Source organism: Brienomyrus brachyistius, unplaced genomic scaffold (genome assembly GCF_023856365.1).
Source record: "Brienomyrus brachyistius isolate T26 unplaced genomic scaffold, BBRACH_0.4 scaffold43, whole genome shotgun sequence".
NCBI classification, from domain to species: domain Eukaryota; kingdom Metazoa; phylum Chordata; class Actinopteri; order Osteoglossiformes; family Mormyridae; genus Brienomyrus; species Brienomyrus brachyistius.
The window spans coordinates 1,062,370-1,080,634 of NW_026042318.1; the positions used below are offsets into that span (position 1 = coordinate 1,062,370).

The following is an 18,265-nucleotide window of genomic DNA, read 5'->3' on the forward strand; positions in this document are numbered from 1 at the left end:
AAGGAAAAGGAGCAATGGATGAATTACATAAAGTGCTTACTGTCCAAAACGACAATGAGTCATGTTTGGCGTAACATAAATATTCAGTGAGTTAACCCTTCGAACTCGACAAACGCAAAATGCGTTTTTCGCACCTATTAATCTGAAGCTCTTAACTTTGGATATGCATAATGCACAGACAAGAATCATATGTCTTTGGAATCAAGAGAACTATCAGCTAACTTCACCAAGTCACCATATGGATGCAAAATCAAAGATTTCTGCCTGGCACTAAGCATGTATTCCTCTGTCACGTCACCGGTGGGAAGTAGGACCCAAATGCAAGCTGTAGGGCAGAATCCCCTTCGTGGGGAGTTTTATTGACAGGCAGGTTTGGGCACAGAGACGCAAACAGACAAGGACACAACTGGAGAAGATAGGACTGGGCACTTTACCAGACTAAGGAATGGGAAAACACAAGGAAGCTGATAGTGACTGACAGAAGGGGAGGAAGGTTGACTAAATGGGCAAGACATGACAGTAAACGCCCCCCTCCCAATCCTGTGCCCTCCGGGTACAAGGGCATCATTAAGGGGACACACAGACCAGGGCAAAACCAAGGACAACAGGGGAGACTAACCCCCAGGACACAAATCATGACAGGCCAGGTAATCCAACAGGGATGCTGACTATGGACCAAAAGACAGACAGTGGGTGTCAGTGGGTAAGTGGGAACAAAGGACACAGTAGAAGGAGACAAAAGGGAGGGATTGGGCATCAAAAGGACCAAAGACGGCACAGGGACAGACAAGGCAGGACACAACCAGACAAGACAGGCAAGCAACGGAACCAGTGCAACAATAATATGGCCAGGAGAGGGGAATCTAAAGCGGGAAGCAAGAGTGACTGGAGTGGGGGCTGGAACAGTGAAATCGGGCTAAGAGGTGAAACCAGGGAGAGCCACGGGGAAGCAAGACTACAGACCAAAGACTGAGGTATTAGGAGGGGCAAGACACTAGGTAGCATGGGAGGTAAAGTGAACAGTTCAGGGCCTCTGATGGGCTCCGGGGTGCCGCAGAAGGGTCACGGCCAGGGGGGCCTTTGGAATCCTGTCTGGGTCTGTAGAAGCTCCACTCGTCTGCGGCAGCCGAGGGAAGAACAGCATCGGTAGACGGCGAGGGGTTGGTAGAGTCGGAGGGTGTCGAGGGGCAGGCAGGACAGGAACTGGACCAAACCAGGGACCCTGCAAAACAAAAACACAGGCCAGTACCTGCGCCATGAGGAGACCGGATGTGGTTCCTTTTGGGAATCATTGAATGGGATACCCTGAAAGACCATCTTGGACCAAGCCTGGATCAGGAGGCAGGTCTGGGTAGCATAACCTCGTTTTTTCCTCCTGGACCTCAGCTCACGACTGGATTTCCGTTGACCCTGCCGTTGTCACGGCAATAGCCTCCTCGGCTGGGGAAACTTTGGCCACGGGGCTGACACCACGGAGTGGGACTCAGGGCAAGACCTGGAGGCTCCCACTCCATGTCCTCCGGGGGAATGTCCTCCAGGTCAGCCCCCTCTGGGCTGGCATTGTCCGGAGAGTCTGATGCCAGGCTGGGGATGCCTTAATCCAGGCTGACTGTGCCTTAATCCATACTAAATGTAAATAAACATAATGAAATTTAAAAGAATAAAATGGTAATTAGAGGAAAATTTAACGTGTAAGTTTTAAAAAAAATGGGCTTTTCCTTTTATCCAGATGTCTGCAAGCGCTGTGACTGATGAATGGTGATGTATGAGATCCTGAGACTGGGCGACGCTTCCAAGGATGGGTGGCAGGTGGCATTTCCCAGGAATTACAGGCTGGAGATGCCTGAGGAGCTCTCCTGGAGGGAAGACAGAAAGAGAAGAAGGGAACAAGCAGAGGCTGTGGGGAGAAAAAGGCTGCAGAACCAGTTAAAGTTGTACAGCTGGATGGTACAAATGCCCTCAAGTCTTGGTCCACGAGGGTTCCTGTTTTTAATTTACAAAAAAACAATAAATTAATTTTAAATAAATCTTAAGGCTTCTCATTTACATCTTTCTAGTAGTTAAAACACATACAATCGAATAACTTGCCTGGTGATTTTGGAACTTCCGACTCCAAAGCAAAATAATACAGATTACAAGTACATGCATTATTCTACTTGGGGAAAAGGGATAAATTAAATAAAGGGTTAACTTTGGAATCTAAAACAAAAACAGCAATATCATATCAAGGGTCTTCAATACCTTTTTCCTGTGTCTGCTCCCTTTACATGTAGATACTGATATAAACACGTACCTTTAAAATATATTATGTTTAGTTTATAAGCTTATTTCATTATAACAAACAAGCACAATCCATAAGTGCACTAGGCCTAACACATGGTTCAGAAGCCTCCTACCCCACCTTACACCAGCCACATGGACACCATCTGTCCAACTGGGCAACCTCAGCGTCTTGTGCCTCCTGAAACGCCACCTCAGTTTCTTCTTCTTCCTCACATCCTTCTTCCTGAATGGTTTCCAGCCATGATCTGCCTCCTTGTGACATAATAGATCCCAAAGCATTCCCTCTACTTTTCTCTCCTTCTCCCTTAACCTCCTCCACATTCACTCCTACCTCACATCCATTCTCCTCACCTCCATTTACCATATGCATTACATTCATACCAGCCTCCGCCCCCTCCATCTCACCATTGGAGGCCCCTTTCTGATACCTCCACATTTTCCCAAGTAGCCCTTCCCAATCCCTCCTTATCCCCCCCAACCTGGACAGTGGGGGTGTCGCTCGTGAGCACTCCTCCACACCGACTCCCCAGTCGATCACCTCGTCACACAGGTTCCAGGCATCCCAGTACTGGGTGTTGATCCAGGCAACCGCTGTCTGAATTTGCTTTCTGAGGAGTAAATGATAGATAGCTAACCAGCTATTTACAGTGATAATTAAATGAATAAAGACCAGACAGATCTTCAACCATACACAAAATACAGTTGCTATAATTATTATAATCGTGGGCATAAATTTTATTTAACAGTAGGGGGGGGACAATAGATATAAAATTTCTCATAAGCAATTTTTGAAGGGGACACAAATAATACAGTCTAATTGTACTTATGAAGATTTGTCCCCACAGTGAAAAACTTTATTTCTGTCATTATTATTGTAGCATGGAGACTGTGTCATTATGTTTATTTTCAAAGTTTTTCTCAGGTTCAATGACAAAGCAGATTTTTCTTCAAAACTATTTATTACATTTTTTGTTATGTTGTTTACGGTCAAGCCATCAACATACAATAAAATTTAAACATGACTATTATTGTGAAAGATATAAAATAAGTAATGTTTTGTATCAAAATCAACAATTAAATTATCGATTTACAGTAACTGTTCTATGCAAAAAAAAAAAACATCTGCAATTTAAAGCAAACTTACATTAATGAATAGACACTAAACAAAAGTACCAAATGTGTTTTTCCTGGTATAACTGGGCCCCACAAACTCTTGGCATATGTTGTTTATGTTAAAGTTGTCCAGCTCGTCTTTCTGCATATTGCAGACTAACAGACTGTGAAGTCTGTCTTGGCCCATAGTAGCCCTTAGCCACGTCTTTAGTCTGCGCAATGCACTGAAGCTCCTCTCAGCTTCACATGAGGACACTGGAACCACCAACAAAATTCTGACAAGGACCTCAATCTGGTCAAACAAGCCTGAAGGGCCAGTGCTTTGGACAGGATCTTAGTCCGTATTCAATAAGCCTTTAGGTGAAAGGAGGTGTAAGAATGAGGATCTTTCCCCTTTTTTAGCATGAGAAATATTAGCTTGGGCAAGAGGTTCAGGTTGTTGAACATGTCCAATAGGAGAGAGGACAACTGGGGCCATAACTTTTTATAGAACTCTGAAGGAAAGCCATCGGGTCTGGGACATTAACCACTTTGCGAAGCAGCCGCCATGGTGGTCAGTTCAGTTATAGTGAGAGTGATAGTGACATCTAAATCATTCACAGCCACACATTCCTATGAAGGAATGGCTAAATCCCTAAAGAAACTATTGAACTCTAGACAACAAGTGAGAGGAGAAAAACTTGAATGCATTATTCATTTCTAGAGGATTTGCTCGTAATAATGAGACCTTGTTTGCATCAGTAGTTCAGCAGTATGTTGAGACACTAGAAATTCAAACTCTGCTTGTATCGTTAGATGCTCCTTATAAACATCATCAGATAGGGAGAAACATATCAATTGTCAAGATCTGCTTCACGCTGTGTTAAATATGCCATCTTCTCCTTCCACAGCTCTCTATCATTGCTTACATATCAGATAATCTGCCCACTGGTATCAGTCTGCAAGGTTTCCAGCGATATGGAAACAAATACATCTGGAGATATATTTAAAGAAAGAAAATTGGCAATTTGTTGTGAAATAAAATCAACAAGGAAAGCAACTGAGTGTTGAACCGTCAAGGACACCATGTTCTAACAAAATTTTCGAGGAGACTGGAACATGATCTGAGAAAGCTATTTTATCATAGCTACTCAGATATTGAGCAAGAAGTCTTATCAACTAAGAAATAGTCAATTTGGGTAAACGTGTGATGAATCTCAGAGAAAAAAACTATACTCTTTTCGAGTGGGATTAAAAAATTGTGAAAACACCTGACACATTAAATTTGTTGGTAAAAGAATTGATCGTTTCGACAGATTTTGAAGGCAGAGCTAACTTGGGGGATGGATGATCCAATTTCGGATTAAAGCGACAATTTAAATCACTCCCCAAGATAAGGTGATAGTTAGAGGTATCAGGTACCAGTGAGAACAGACGCTTAAAGAAAATATCATCACAATTAGGAGCACATGCGTTAACCAATAGTACAGGCGTAATGAACAATAAACTAGTAATTATGACAGATCTCCCATTTGGATCGGGAATCCACATCAGATATGCAAAGAACAAAGGGAATAGATGTATGCAACAATATTGTTACATCCCTTGCTCTACAGCAGAAAGATTGTAGAATGATAGATGTAATCTGTCCATCCACACCTGTCGTCTGATGGTTTAAAATGAGTTTCTTGAAAGAGCATCATACGAGACCTTCAGCGATAAAGGTATTGCAGTATTTCACTGTGTTTGATAGGATTATTAAGGCTGTTATAGTTAAAACTAAGCAATTTACAATAGTATCCCCCCACGCCTCCCTGGTGAGTCCCAGGTTAATCATTACTAAGGCGTACTCCTAACTGAAGTCTGCTATGAAAATTCGGGTTGAAGGCTGTGGCGCAATATGTTAGACTGACTGAAATAAAGCAGAGAAAACGTAATATAAAGAAGTAAGGAAAATAGAGGTTAAAATGCACGGTAATTTCTTGTCATATCGCCGCAAATGCACATAAAGTACGTACGAATTCACACTGTTACAACAACCGATTGCTGCACATATCGCTTTTGAAGGTGAATGCGTACTTGCTTACCAGTTATATCCATCCCTGCGTATATAGCTAACAGAATGTCAAACACCATTGCTGTGCTCTAGAAGTTGCAAAGTAACTTGCTTGCCTGCTAGTGGCACTCCAGTACATTTCTAAAAGCATGCTCAGGCAGTGCCATCTTGTGGTTTGTCATATGTGGAAGCCTCAACAAGCCAAAATCAGCTACTTTTTTTTCCAAAGTACAAAATTAATTTGTATCAGCTAAATGTATGAGTGTTTATAGCCACCGAGCTTACCTTATTGGAAGACAAAGCAGGACATTCACGTATCATGTAATTAATTTAAGAAAGCGGTATTTTGCCTCTACGCGTGTATTTAAGCTGCAGTGTGGTGGAAGCTTATTACCTTTGAATAACATTCCTTTAAATATTATGCCTCGGCTCCATTTGCTTGAACAAAATAACGCTTCCTATTGTACTGAACATTCGCTATACAATTTGTTTTTATGAAACTTTCTTTAACATTTAAAAGAAAAGTAGAACTTTCTACATCTGAACTACATAGTACGTCTTCGACATTCCCCGGAAAAATTGACTCTACGCACGAGTTATGACGTAATACGCACGTAGCGTAATACAGCTCATTAGCCAGTTTCAACGTACGTACTATTACACTAATGTTAAGCGGACAGTGGGAGTAGTTTCCATAGAAACAACGTAAATATTCTTTACCGTTTGCAGCACAGCAAACTCTACGCATGAAAATGGCACTGAGGTGAGCAGTTTGTTAGCTCTCCAAAATTTCCTTTTATTCTTCAAATTATATTATGCAACTTTGATTATTTTCTCTTTTATACTATACTAATGTAGTACATGTCGATAAAATTATTGCATGTTTTTAATGTCATTAAAACTTGTGGTCTTTATTTTTATTGGAGGTGTTCTTATATCGAAGTGATGATGATAGACAGCTATTTGGTTAGTAAAATCTTCCCAAACTTCAAAAACTGTCACTGATCCCTAAAACGGCGGTGTAATTTGCCGGGGTGTCCACGATAAAATATGCGGAACGGTGGGAGATTGGTTATGCGAACGGAAATCCGGCACTAAACAATACAGACAGTTTTCTTTTTAATACGGCGCGAACCCGTAATAAACAGGACGGTAGGCACAGCCCGCCCCCCTGAGCACTGAGCGCGGACGGTACCGGTACACTGACCGGGGGCTGGGAACCCTTACGGTAATGGATGGTAAAATGTTTACTTAAAATGTTTAAGTAATTTGGGGCATTGCTTTCGTAATAAGGTAAATGCTTCAAGACTATTACATTTTTTAAAAAACAATGTTGCACAGAACTAAAAAAATACTCTTAGTTTTATCAGTGTTAACACAGTTCTCAGTAGCATTCATCTGGGTTTTCACTTGTGGAGGGCTGTTGTTTCCTATTCCATGTTAGTTATAATCGCTAGCACAGTTTTTTTTCTATAAACCCCACAATTTCCATTTTCCAAACCGCTTATCTTACTGGGTCTCGGGGTGTCCGGAGCCTATCCCGAAAGCAATAAACCCCACAATTATTCATTATAATCCATCCATCCATCCATTCATCCATTTTCCAAACCGCTTATCCTACGGAAGCAATAAACCCCACAATTATTCATTATAATCATGGGCGTAAATCGCGGGGGGGGACGGAGGGAACATGCCCCCCCCCCCCCCCCCCCCCCCAATAAATTATTTTAAAAAACGCACTCTCTATTGTGAAAAATATATGTATGTATACCTAAAATAATTGTGTAGGTAGAAAATAAAACAAACGCAAACAATGCCTTTAGAAACAGTTGCGCCCCCCCCCTTCCTCACAGTGGTTTGGCCCGCTGCCTGCTTTCCCAGTTCATCTCACCTACTCTACACACACGAGTCAGGTGTGTGGCTGCGGCTCTATTAATGTTGAACTCCAATAATTAGAGTATTTTATTTAATTTAAATAAAGCGATTATCTTTAATGTAGTTAATGCAGACTCATTCATAAATTAGTTTCGGCAAAAATGCTGATTACCGATGTAATTTTCCATGAATCAGATATATTAGCGATTAAAATATTACTTATTTAGTTAACGTTCGCTTGTTTACAATAACTTGTTCCATAGTGCACTGCAACTAACGCGCCAGAGCCGTTTCCAATGCATTGTTTTATTTGTGACGACTTGGCATAATGGGGCGGCATGGTGGTGCAGTGGTTAGCACTGTTGCCTCACACCTCTGGGACCCAGGTTCGAGTCTCCGCCTGGGTCACATGTGTGTGGAGTTTGCATGTTCTCCCCATGTCATCGTGGGGTTTCCTCCGGGTACTCCGGTTTCCCCCCACAGTCCAAAAACATGCTGAGGCTAATTGGAGTTGCTAAATTGCCCATAGGTGTGCCTGTGTGAGTGAATGGTGTGTGAGTGTGCCCTGCGATGGGCTGGCCCCCCATCCTGGGTTGTTCCCAGCCTCGTGCCCATTGCTTCCGGGATAGGCTCCAGACCCCCCGCGACCCGATAGGATAAGCGGTTTGGAAAATGGATGGATGGATGGACTTGGCATAATATTAACTTAACATTAACGGCCACAGTTAGCATATTGTTTAGCTGTGCATTTACTAAATGAGCACTGTGCTACGTCCGAACTGACCCCACTGTATTTTTTTGTATAATCAGTTTCTATTCTGTTCTTAAGTGTCTTAATTAATTTTAAATACAAATTTAAACCTTTTTTAATTCCTTGTTTTTATTGTTGTGATTATTTTATGATAGTTTTACTTTCTTTATGTAAAGCACTTTTAATTACCATTGTGTATAAAATGGCTACAGCATAAATAAACTCGCCTTGCCTTACAGTGTCATAAACTAGATAAAATGACAGAGAAAAGGAAAATGGACATAGGAACATTTTTCAGTGCACCTAAACGCCAAGTAACTACGAAAAGTTCACATATTATGGCAATTTGGCTTTAAGAATGGGTGCTTATCATACCTGTCAAGTTTTGGATTTGAAAATAAGGGAAATTTTCCGGCGCCCGCCGCGAGCAGTCCCACCACCCCAACCAAGCTGCAGTATCCCTTACATTTTAAGACAGGCGACAAGAAAGCTAATCACCACTTGTCAACCACTTATAAACTACAACTGGCTTTATGCACAGCTGCACTACTTCCTGAACTTCAAAGGCAGCTCCTTTGTTTCCTGTCTGCCATTATTGGACAAACTAATTAATCCAGGTGATCAGTTTGTCCAATAATGGCAGACAGGAAACAAAGGAGCCTTCGTTTTTCCCGTTGAGTATTTTCGTGCAATAGCAGAGTCCGGGAACATGTCAGCTACACACTTGTTGAAGTCATCATGGAAGGAGAAAGGAATGTTGTTTTTGGCACACAGTATTGCCATTTTTACCTCTGCACTTGTGACCTGGTCTGCCTCAGTGGCATTTCTCGTCACGAATGCTGACATCGCCTGGGCATGTTTTTGTGCCTTTAGCCCGCGCTTGTGCTTGGCGGATTTGTCATGCTGGCAACATCATTCCTTCCCCCGTGTGCGATGCTAAAGTCGCAGTTACAAATTTTACGAAACGCGTGACTGCCCCCCACCCTGCTCTTCTTCAGAAAAATTAATTCGTTGTCCCATTGATCGCGGTATTTACACGAGGGTTTTGGTTTTTTGGTAGGAGTGCCTTCCTTCTCTGTCCTGGCGTCCATCATCTGTCTGTTTTCTTCTTTTTTTCCCGTGTTTTTTCCCCGCGTAGTAGGCTACTGCAGGTGGTAGTTATCGCGAGGCTAGTGACAGAGCTCAGATTTTGGGGGGGGGGGGGGGTAACGCTTTTTTTCTTTTAATAACGCAGGTTAAAATACGGGACATTTACGGGAAAATACTAATACGGGAGGACGGCGGGAAAGAAGGGTAAATTACGGGACTTTCCCGGCCAAAACGGGATACTTGACAGGTATGATTCTATGGCAAATGCCAATCGAGCTCCATGGTGCTGGGCAGTGAGCACAGGGCCCATTAGAGGATGTTGGACCCTCAAGCCAACCTCATGAAGTCCAAACAATCAGAAACATTCACACCAGTGGCTTGATGAAGGTCATTTTGTAGGGCTCCAGCAGTGTTCATCCTGTTCCTCCTTGCACAAAGGAGCAGATCCCGGTCCTGCTGATGGGTTAAGGACCTTCTATGATCCTGTCCACCTCTCCTAGAGTAACTGCCTGTCTCCTGGGATCTCCTCCATACCCTTGAGACTGTGCTGGGAGACACAGCAAACTTTCTGGCAATGGCACGTATTGATGTGCCATCCTGGAGGAGTTGGACTACCTGTGCAACCTCTGTAGGGTCCAGGTATCGCCTCATGCTACCAGTAGTGACACTGACCGTCGCCAAATGCAAAACTAGTGAAAAAACCGTCAGAAAAGATGAGGAGCAAAAAATGCCAGTGGCCTCCACCTGTTAAACCATTCCTGTTTTGGGGGTCATCTCATTGTTACCCCTCTAGTTCACCTGTTCATAATTTCATTAACACCAAAGCAGCTGAAACTGATTAATCACCCCCTCCGCTACTTAACTGACCAGATCAATATCCCAGAAGTTTAAAAGACTTGATGCTATACTCTAATTAAAAAGTGTTCCTTAAATTTTTTTGAGCAGTGTATAATCGTAGCATCACTTCCCTTGTCTTAAACTCCACACACCTAGACTTGTAACCCAACATCCTATTGGCCTTCTTTATTGCTTCCCCACACTGGCGAAAGTGGGACATAGAAGCATCAAGATACACATCGAGATCTTTCTCATAATCAGCTACCTTTATTTCAGTGGAACCCATAAAATACAAGTACTTTATATTTCTGCTCTCTGCATGATTATCTTACATGTATCTACTGTATGTTAAATTTCATCTGACAGGTATCAGCTCAGTCGCTAATTAAATCCAGATCCCGTTGTAGCCTCTCCGCTGCTAGATCAATATCTGCTACGCCACCCACTCTGGTGTCGTCTGCAAATGTAGCCAGTTTACTGTATGTATTGCTGTCAATATCATTAATGTAAATTAGGAACAGTACTGGTCCTAAAATTGAACCCTACAGTACCCCACTATGAACACAGACCCACTGTCATGCCCGGCTCATACGATCGTTGTGTGCCACGCCCCCTGATTATCCACGTGTTCTTCCCCTATCATGCCTAGCTGTACCTTGTCGTTTTGCCATGTCTTTTGTCTATATCAGTCCACATCTTGCCCTGTCCGATGTCCGTCATTGATGTTAGCTGATGTTAGTGCTGTTGTCATGTCCCATTCTGCCCATAGCCGTCTTCCCCCTAATAAAACCCCAGTTTTCCCCGTATTCTACCTCCCTGCTTCGTCCTTCCCTGCCTCCTTCCTGCCAGCCTGCCCGTCCGCACCCGCAAACTCTGATACCCACAATATAATAATATTGTGTACAGTACATACTGTAATCAATGCAGAGGTAACATCACTTCTCCAAATTCAAGTTTCTGGCTATGTTTACTGTAGGTCCCAGGGGAAGGGGTTGCACTAAACCAGTATTTCAATTGATTACGAAAAACCTTAGTGCTTAATTAGCAATCACCGATGGTTGCAGCGGAATTTCTGAAGAGAACCGTCAAACGAGAACAACGTTTATCCAAAATGGGAAATTTATGACGCTTTCACAAACTAGATAATATGAAAAAGAGAACTTTATTTTAAGTATGCAATGTCAGGAGAAGATTCAACTCCGACCTCCAGCAGAGCTTCTCCCATGTCCTGGAGGACGCAGGGGACATTGAGTCCGAATGGGCCTTGTTCCATGCCTCCGTTGTGGAGGCGGCTGACTGGAGCTGTGGCCGTAAGGTGGTCGGTGCCTGTTGTGGCGGCATTCCCCGAACCCGCTGGTGGACAGCGGTGATGAAATGATGGAATGCGGCTTCGGCGGTCGTCGAGGCAAAAACTCAGGTGTGGGAGGAGTTTAGCGAGGCCATGGAAAATGACTTCGGGGTGGGGGGTGCAAATGAGGTTACGTACTGGGCATGCTGTTGTGGGCAGATGGGTTTCTCTCCTCCTTGGTGGCCATCAGGGACTAACGAGGTGAAGCGTATTGTATGATGCGGGGGTGTGCAGGCACTACGCAGCAGCTGAAGTGTTTTCTGGCTCTGCTCATGTCCTGCGCACGATACCAGCTGCCTGTCCCCGCATCATAACACTCCACCTTGTTTGTTACCCTAAACCCATCGTGGCCGCCCATCACAAACAGGAGGTCGTCCACCACTGCGATGCCAAATTCACTTCGTGGTGTAGACATGGGGGCCACAGCATGCCAGCGGTTTGTGGTAGGGTCATAGACCTCCATGGTCTGCAGGTGATCAGACCTGTTGATACCGCCCACCTGAGAGATGCCAAAGATTCATTATCACTTGGTTGCCAAAAGGATGGGCAAACATCAACTTTCCCAAAGTCATGAACTCTTAAGCAATTTTCACCCTATGAAAGCAGGCTCCTTAGAACCTCCCATTGTCTATAAATGACACAAGCTTATATACACATGTCAACCTATATGCAATGAAAACATGGATTTGGGCAACAGAAAACTTGTATGATTCGGTGAAAACTGTGAGCCATCAAAAATGACTCCTTATGCTAATATATTTTGCTTTTTTATTGTTATTACTTAAAACGAACACTTGAAGCTAATCAGACACTGAAAAAAACAACAATCTGACCAATTATATCTAGAACTAGAGAAAATAATTAATAAAAAATCTAAACTTTACAGCCCGAGCTAGTAGCAGAGACCCCCAGCAGATCCATTTATAACCCAGAAATGAATGCAGGGAGGCTAAAGAGGGTAGCATATATGTTTTTATGTGTATTAAGATAAGCCTTTGCAGCAGGTATTTCTGGCATTTAACTGTTATGTTTGGTTTAAATGCATCACAATGAAAGACACAGCAGCAAAGACAAAAAAACCATGAGTCTTACAGGTAAAATGTGAGATTTGACACAGAAAGGAATCACTCACCGCATAGATCTTCCCTATATACGCCGTGACTCCAAGGCTGTGACGGGGAGTGCTCATTGGAGTGATCAAGCTCCATTCGTTAGTGAGTGGGTCAAAGCACTCCACTGTAGAAAGGCTCTCTGTTCCATTGTAGCCCCCACAGATGTATATCTATGAAAAACAATTTTACTGTGAACACCGTTATACTGTATATGACTGGGGTTTGGAGGTTACAGATGAAGTTCATTGTGACTCAAAAATAAAAGTATGTGCTATGCATAGTGTAAGACAGGGTTCCCCAGTTCCGGTCCTGGCGGAACACAGTTTGCAGATTTCCCTTCTCAAACACACCATAATCAGCTAATTTTCAGGTTTAGTATGGCTGTTTGAAAAGGGAAATCTGCAAAGAGTTTTGAATTCTGCTCCCCCAGGAACAGAATAAAGGAAACCTGACATGGAAACACAATTTCATCTATCTCACAAGTCTTGGATATGACACCACAGCACTACCCAATGTGCCCCTAATGGAGACCAATAATGCATTTATCCAAATGAACTAAATGAATTATCCAAAAAAACTCAGTAATCTGAAGAGAAAGAGAACTCATGACTGTGTAAAATACTCAATTTCAAGGGGAAGATGAGGGTAAACACAGTCAGACGCCCTCCCATTACCCTACCTTGCCATTCAGGGTGGTGGCACTGGCATCGCTTCTCCTCTCATTCATGGGCTCGATCTGGGTCCATTCGTTGGTTACTGGGTTGTACCGCTCTACTTTATTGAGGGGCCTGAAAACAATATGGCCACCCATGGCGTAGATGAACCCATCGAGCACAACCACACTAACATTACAGCGATGCCAGTGCATGGGGGCCATCTGCTGCCATTCTCGTGTTATCGGGTCATATCTGCGCACGGAATTAATGAAGTGTTGGCCATCAAACCCCCCAATGCAGTACACAAATCCATTATGGTACACCGTGCCATGACCAGCTAGGTTGCTCTGCTCCTCCTGCGTGATATCCACCCAGCGGTCGGCCCGTGTGTCATACGCATCAATGCAGTTAGTAGTGCCCATGTTCCATCCACCGACAGCCAGCAAAACATCAGAGGGCAAGCGTGGGCGGATCAGCGGGTTCTCAAAGTCAGAGAGTGGACTTTCATCATCATCATATACACAAGTCAATGAGAACATAGTATAACTATACTCACCTTGGGCAACAGAACTGAAATGTGGGCCTCTCGGGTGGCAGGCTCGTGCTCGATCCACCGGAGGATGGCGTGAAACACCACATCCTCTTCTCTGACATTCAGTTCATGCCCCGCTCCATGATGTCACAAAGTTCTTCGAGCGTGAGTTCTAGGAACTCGTTTGAGTTGATGGCAACCTCCTTGAAGTTCTTCAGGAGGAATTTGAATGCAGACTGGTGCAGCTCATTGAGGCAGTAGACTTCTCCGATTTTGACAAGCCCAACACAGTTGTCAAGGCAGAGATGCTCATGCAGGAAGTCACAGCAGCGCTGCACGATGCCCAGGACACTGAGATAATCAGCAGCTGCCAGGAGGTTCTCCACATTGTCAGCTGTGATGACCACAGAGTACGTGTAGGCGTACTCGATGACCTGCCTCAATGTTTCAGGGGAAATGCCTGGGAGTTGGTACTCCCGCTTTCCTGAATCACTCCAGTCACTGGAGAACAGAGCCCTGAAACACAATCCAGAAGTGACTCATCTAATAAATATGGGTTTTGCAGGCAAAGTTAAATAAGGGGTTTTCTAAATCTTCTGAACCAGGGACCCCCAAATGGAAATAAACCAGAGATAAGGACGCCCCGCTACAGATGATCACATAGGCATCTAAGAACTAGGGACCAGGGGCTTTAACTCTTATTTTTCCAACATTAGCTCCCCCTATAATATTTTTCACTTGGGCTGGTGGGCAAGTGCCCCGGAATACTTTGTTTTTGCCTGATGGACATGGTCCCCTTTTTATATATTTATACCATTATTATTATTATTATTATTATTATTATTATATGTTAAACGTTAAGGTGGTACTGTATACTTAAAAATATTTCTGATCAGCACTGACCTACATTAACATAATTTAATATAATATATATTAATATAAACTTTCTGTCATCCTAGAGCCTTATTGCCAAGGAGAAGTCATTGCTAACGAGAGAAAAAAACGGACTCCTTGCTGTTTTGGCATCGTCATATATGAGCCACAGCAACTTACTGGAAGTAGGAGCTACAGCCACACAGAATCACTCTATGGGCGTTGAACTGAACACCGTCTGCGATGAGGACCACGTCACAAAGCTGTCCTGCGAGCCGAAGCTTGTTGAACACTTCGAAAGCCGGGGACATCAGTACTCGCTCCATGTCGTGTGCCATCATTATTCAAAAATGTGGATGTCTTGTCTCTTTCTCCTTTTTATACCACTCGAAATGACGTGTTCTAATACGCAAAAACCGCACTTTTGCGTCACAGTGTTCTAAGATACCGTAACGTTTATTTTTAAATCTATATTTGAGATTCGACATTGATTGGGGGGAAAATATTTTCTATGCGCAATCAGCTGTACAAGAAGAACAAGTTAAATGTTTTTAACATCACTTTTGGAAAATGTATACCGTGCTTATCTTAGCATTTACGTTTTGTATTATGTGTGAATTGTCAAATCACGAATTCCCGAAATAAATAAAATAGTTCCTTAATTAATAAAAAAATGTTTTCATATTTTTTCTCCTCGGCTACGTTTCTAAAAATGAAAAACAAAAAAGGTCCTTTACATGACTGTCAGGAACGAGGCTAAAGTTCGTATCTTATTCCCTAGTTTCCACCTTAAACATAAGCCACTGAGCAACAAATGTCCACAGGACATTATTTTATGGGCTAAATCTGGTCGGCCCGTTGTGGCCTTTATTTAGAACAAAAATGGTCCTTGAAAATTGGGCTGCGTAGTCCGTCTGTTTTGGTCCACATTTAGCACAAGGCGTACGTATTTTTCGGACCGCAAATATCCCCAATACAGTCATGAAAACATATTGCAGCAAGTGTGGAATTATCACAATGATTATTGTGCTGTGTACAGTACACTTCACCCAAATCCTGAACACTATTGCATATAATCGATTATATATTATAGAGCAGTTATGTTACAATCAAGGTACAGTGTGCAATATCACTCCATGAGCTATTGACCATTTTCCTGTTTTATGATCTTTTCTTGAGAAATCGTTTTTTTTTTTTTTTTTTTTTTGTAATTCCTCACTTCTGCCGACTAACTTTAGTTTAATATATTTCCGTGCAGGTTTTTAAGTTTGTTTTCCTGCAGCTTCGCGGCACCCATCGTTCTTGCGCACCCCCACACAGATGGACGAGTTAAGTTAGAAGTGGATGGGAGTAGCGGCAGGACAGATATTCCGAGGGCGCCCATTGAACGATGTAAGTAATTATTATTTCTCGTTAGAATTCTCACTTAACACAGAATGTTGTGTTTGGCTGAAGTTTAAACAGTCGAGCTGAATTGTGGCAAGATAAGCTGAAGCTGTTCGCGTCCGTAGCTAATGCTCGCGCCATGACTAGCCAGCACATAGTGAAATGGCGAATGGATTTGGCGACATTTTCCGTTTGAATTGAGCACAGAGACGTAGGTGGTGTTTTATTTGTGGCCCTGCTTTTACAGTGGACGTGTAGCAAAGTGAAGTTGGGATCAGCTTGCGTCTTTTGCAACTAACATCACACTCGATATAGCCTAGCGCAGTGTATGGTGGAATCGTCATTTTGGGTGTACACAACGCAAGAGCGCAGGAGTGTTTTATATATTTATATATATATATATATATATATATATATATATATATATATATATATATATATATATATATATATATAAACAATTCCACTCTGGCTGAGTTTTTTTATTATTATTATTTTTCATGCTATACTATATACAAACGTTGTACAAGTACATCTTAGGATATAGTTCACTGTGACAATATAAATGGTAGGAGAGAACTGAAACAGCAACGACTGTGTTTATGTAATTATTTAGGTCTGTGTATAATATCTTACTGTATCTAAAATCCCAAAGTAAATTAATTATTTTTACCCACCCACACACACACAAGACATATTAAGGATTGTACATTAACATATTTTATCGTAAAAAAAACTGTTGTCCGAACCATACTGAATTTAACTGGATATAGATATATACACACACAAACAAACATAATAACTAACATATAAATTGGAAGAAATATAACTTTACATATAAAACAAGCACACACAGAAGTCAAAATATGACATACATATAAAATGTATGGTCGGTTGATTGCCAGTTTCTCACCGGTACTTGTGACTAGTGACATGGTGTATTGCAACAGCAATAAAGGGTTCTCATCATCATCTCATCATCAAATAGAACTTTAAATATAAAACAAGCATGCACAGAAGTCAAAATAAGACATACATATAAAATTATTATATTAAATAAGTATAAAAGGCAGATACAATTAAAATGAGGCATTCCTAAATGACACAATTAACATGATTGCACTTCGCACAACACACAGTGATATGAAATAATTGTCATCTAAATCAGGACCTTCCTTGCCTTCCTTGATACAAAGTCATCAATAATGTCATATGAAATCTGGCCAGCAATAGCATGATTAATGCTGATGATGGCAAGGCCAGTGAGGCGTTCCTGAGACATAGTGGACCTCAGATATGTCTTCACAAGTTTCAGCTTTGAAAAGCTCCTCTCTGCTGAAGCCACAGTTACAGGTAGAGTAACTGCAATTCTCAGAGCAATGCACAAATTTGGGTATATTTCTGAGAGTTCGCTGTCATGCACAAAGTTCAGCAGCTCAAGACAGGTCATAGATTTTGATGGTAAGTCAGACGAATTCTTAATCTCCTGTGCAAGCTCTCCGGCATCCAAGTCTGATTGGTCCTGAAAAAGCTAAGTAGCACCGAGGGTCTTACACTGTTCAGTGAGGTCATCATTTGAGAGATTTGGAAAATGTGTCAGTCCTCCAAATTTCTGTCCCACATTTTCCAATGTGGTGAATCTCTCTTGGATGGAAGACACTGCAGCATCAACAACAACATTAAAAAAGGTCACCTCCAGGTTCTTTAAGTCATCACTCAATGGCTCATCAAATGATTTGTGAGAGAAGTGCCGCTTTGTAGATCTCTGTCTTTTCTGCTGTAGAACAGCCTCTACGTTCATGTCCTCACACATATCCTTGGCTGACATTTGTGCAGATGCAAAGCCTGTTGCCCTGTAGTTGCGAGAGAATTGAATGATAGCAGTGAGACGAGTCAGCGCCGCTTTCCATTTTATTTTCTCAGCCTGCAGAAGTGCCATCTCTTGTTTGTTAATTGTTTCACCATTTTTAATCCTCACTACCAGCTCTTTCCATGCTTTCATGGAGTTATGGTGTTCAGGACTATTGTCACGTGAGGTGAGAAGAGAACTGGCATGCTTCCAATCTATCAGCCCAGAACTTGTTAAACTGATGTGTCTTTTAGAAAACAAAAAAAAGCAAAAAAGGCTGTTGTTTTTCTCAGAATATACTAGCCAGCTTTTAGGCATCTTTTCACCGCTAACTAGTGTTTTCTTAAAATACTGCTGGTGGCAACTTCTTCCATCACCCTCATTTCTAGGAAAAACAAAGTCAGGTGCTACCTTACTTGGTCCTTTGCAAACCAGCTGTATTCGAATGCTGTCAGTGATATCTGAAGGCCAGTTTGCAGGTTTTGTAGGCAGGAGCTCATCCTCAGGGGGTTGAGCTCCAGGCATT

General features: G+C 42.4%; 1 protein-coding gene and 1 long non-coding RNA gene across 4 annotated transcripts; both read right to left on the minus strand.

Moving 5' to 3' along the window:
• Positions 1-328: 328 nt before the first annotated feature.
• On the minus strand, positions 329-5,994 carry LOC125722841 (uncharacterized). Its single transcript, XR_007386658.1, has 4 exons — positions 5,826-5,994; positions 2,763-2,891; positions 2,402-2,535; positions 329-1,856 (listed from the first exon to the last, which is right to left on the minus strand). It is a non-coding gene; the product is annotated as an uncharacterized LOC125722841 (long non-coding RNA).
• Positions 5,995-13,119: 7,125 nt separating this feature from the next.
• Positions 13,120-14,845, minus strand: LOC125722836 (kelch-like protein 10). 3 transcript variants are annotated; one of them, XR_007386629.1, is made up of 3 exons: positions 14,685-14,845; positions 13,656-14,147; positions 13,120-13,231 (listed from the first exon to the last, which is right to left on the minus strand). XR_007386629.1 is itself a non-coding variant. In XM_048999023.1 (2 exons), the coding sequence occupies exons 1-2, from the start codon at positions 14,843-14,845 to the stop codon at positions 13,754-13,756; spliced, it is 555 nt and encodes a 184-aa protein (XP_048854980.1). In that variant the 3' UTR covers positions 13,188-13,753. The 3 variants fall into 3 exon arrangements, 1 of the variants encoding a protein (XP_048854980.1); XR_007386630.1 differs by having other exon boundaries at positions 13,188-13,351; XM_048999023.1 differs by having other exon boundaries at positions 13,188-14,147.
• Between the last annotated feature and the right edge of the window lie 3,420 nt (positions 14,846-18,265).

Excerpts from the sequence above, each read along its gene's own strand:
- LOC125722836 (XM_048999023.1), bottom strand. The coding sequence starts at position 14,845 with ATGATGGCACACGACATGGAGCGAGTACTGATGTCCCCGGCTTTCGAA. Across the intron at positions 14,148-14,684 it reads GGCTGTAGCTCCTACTTCCA|GGCTCTGTTCTCCAGTGACT; the intron begins GTAAGTTGCTGT and ends ATTGTGTTTCAG.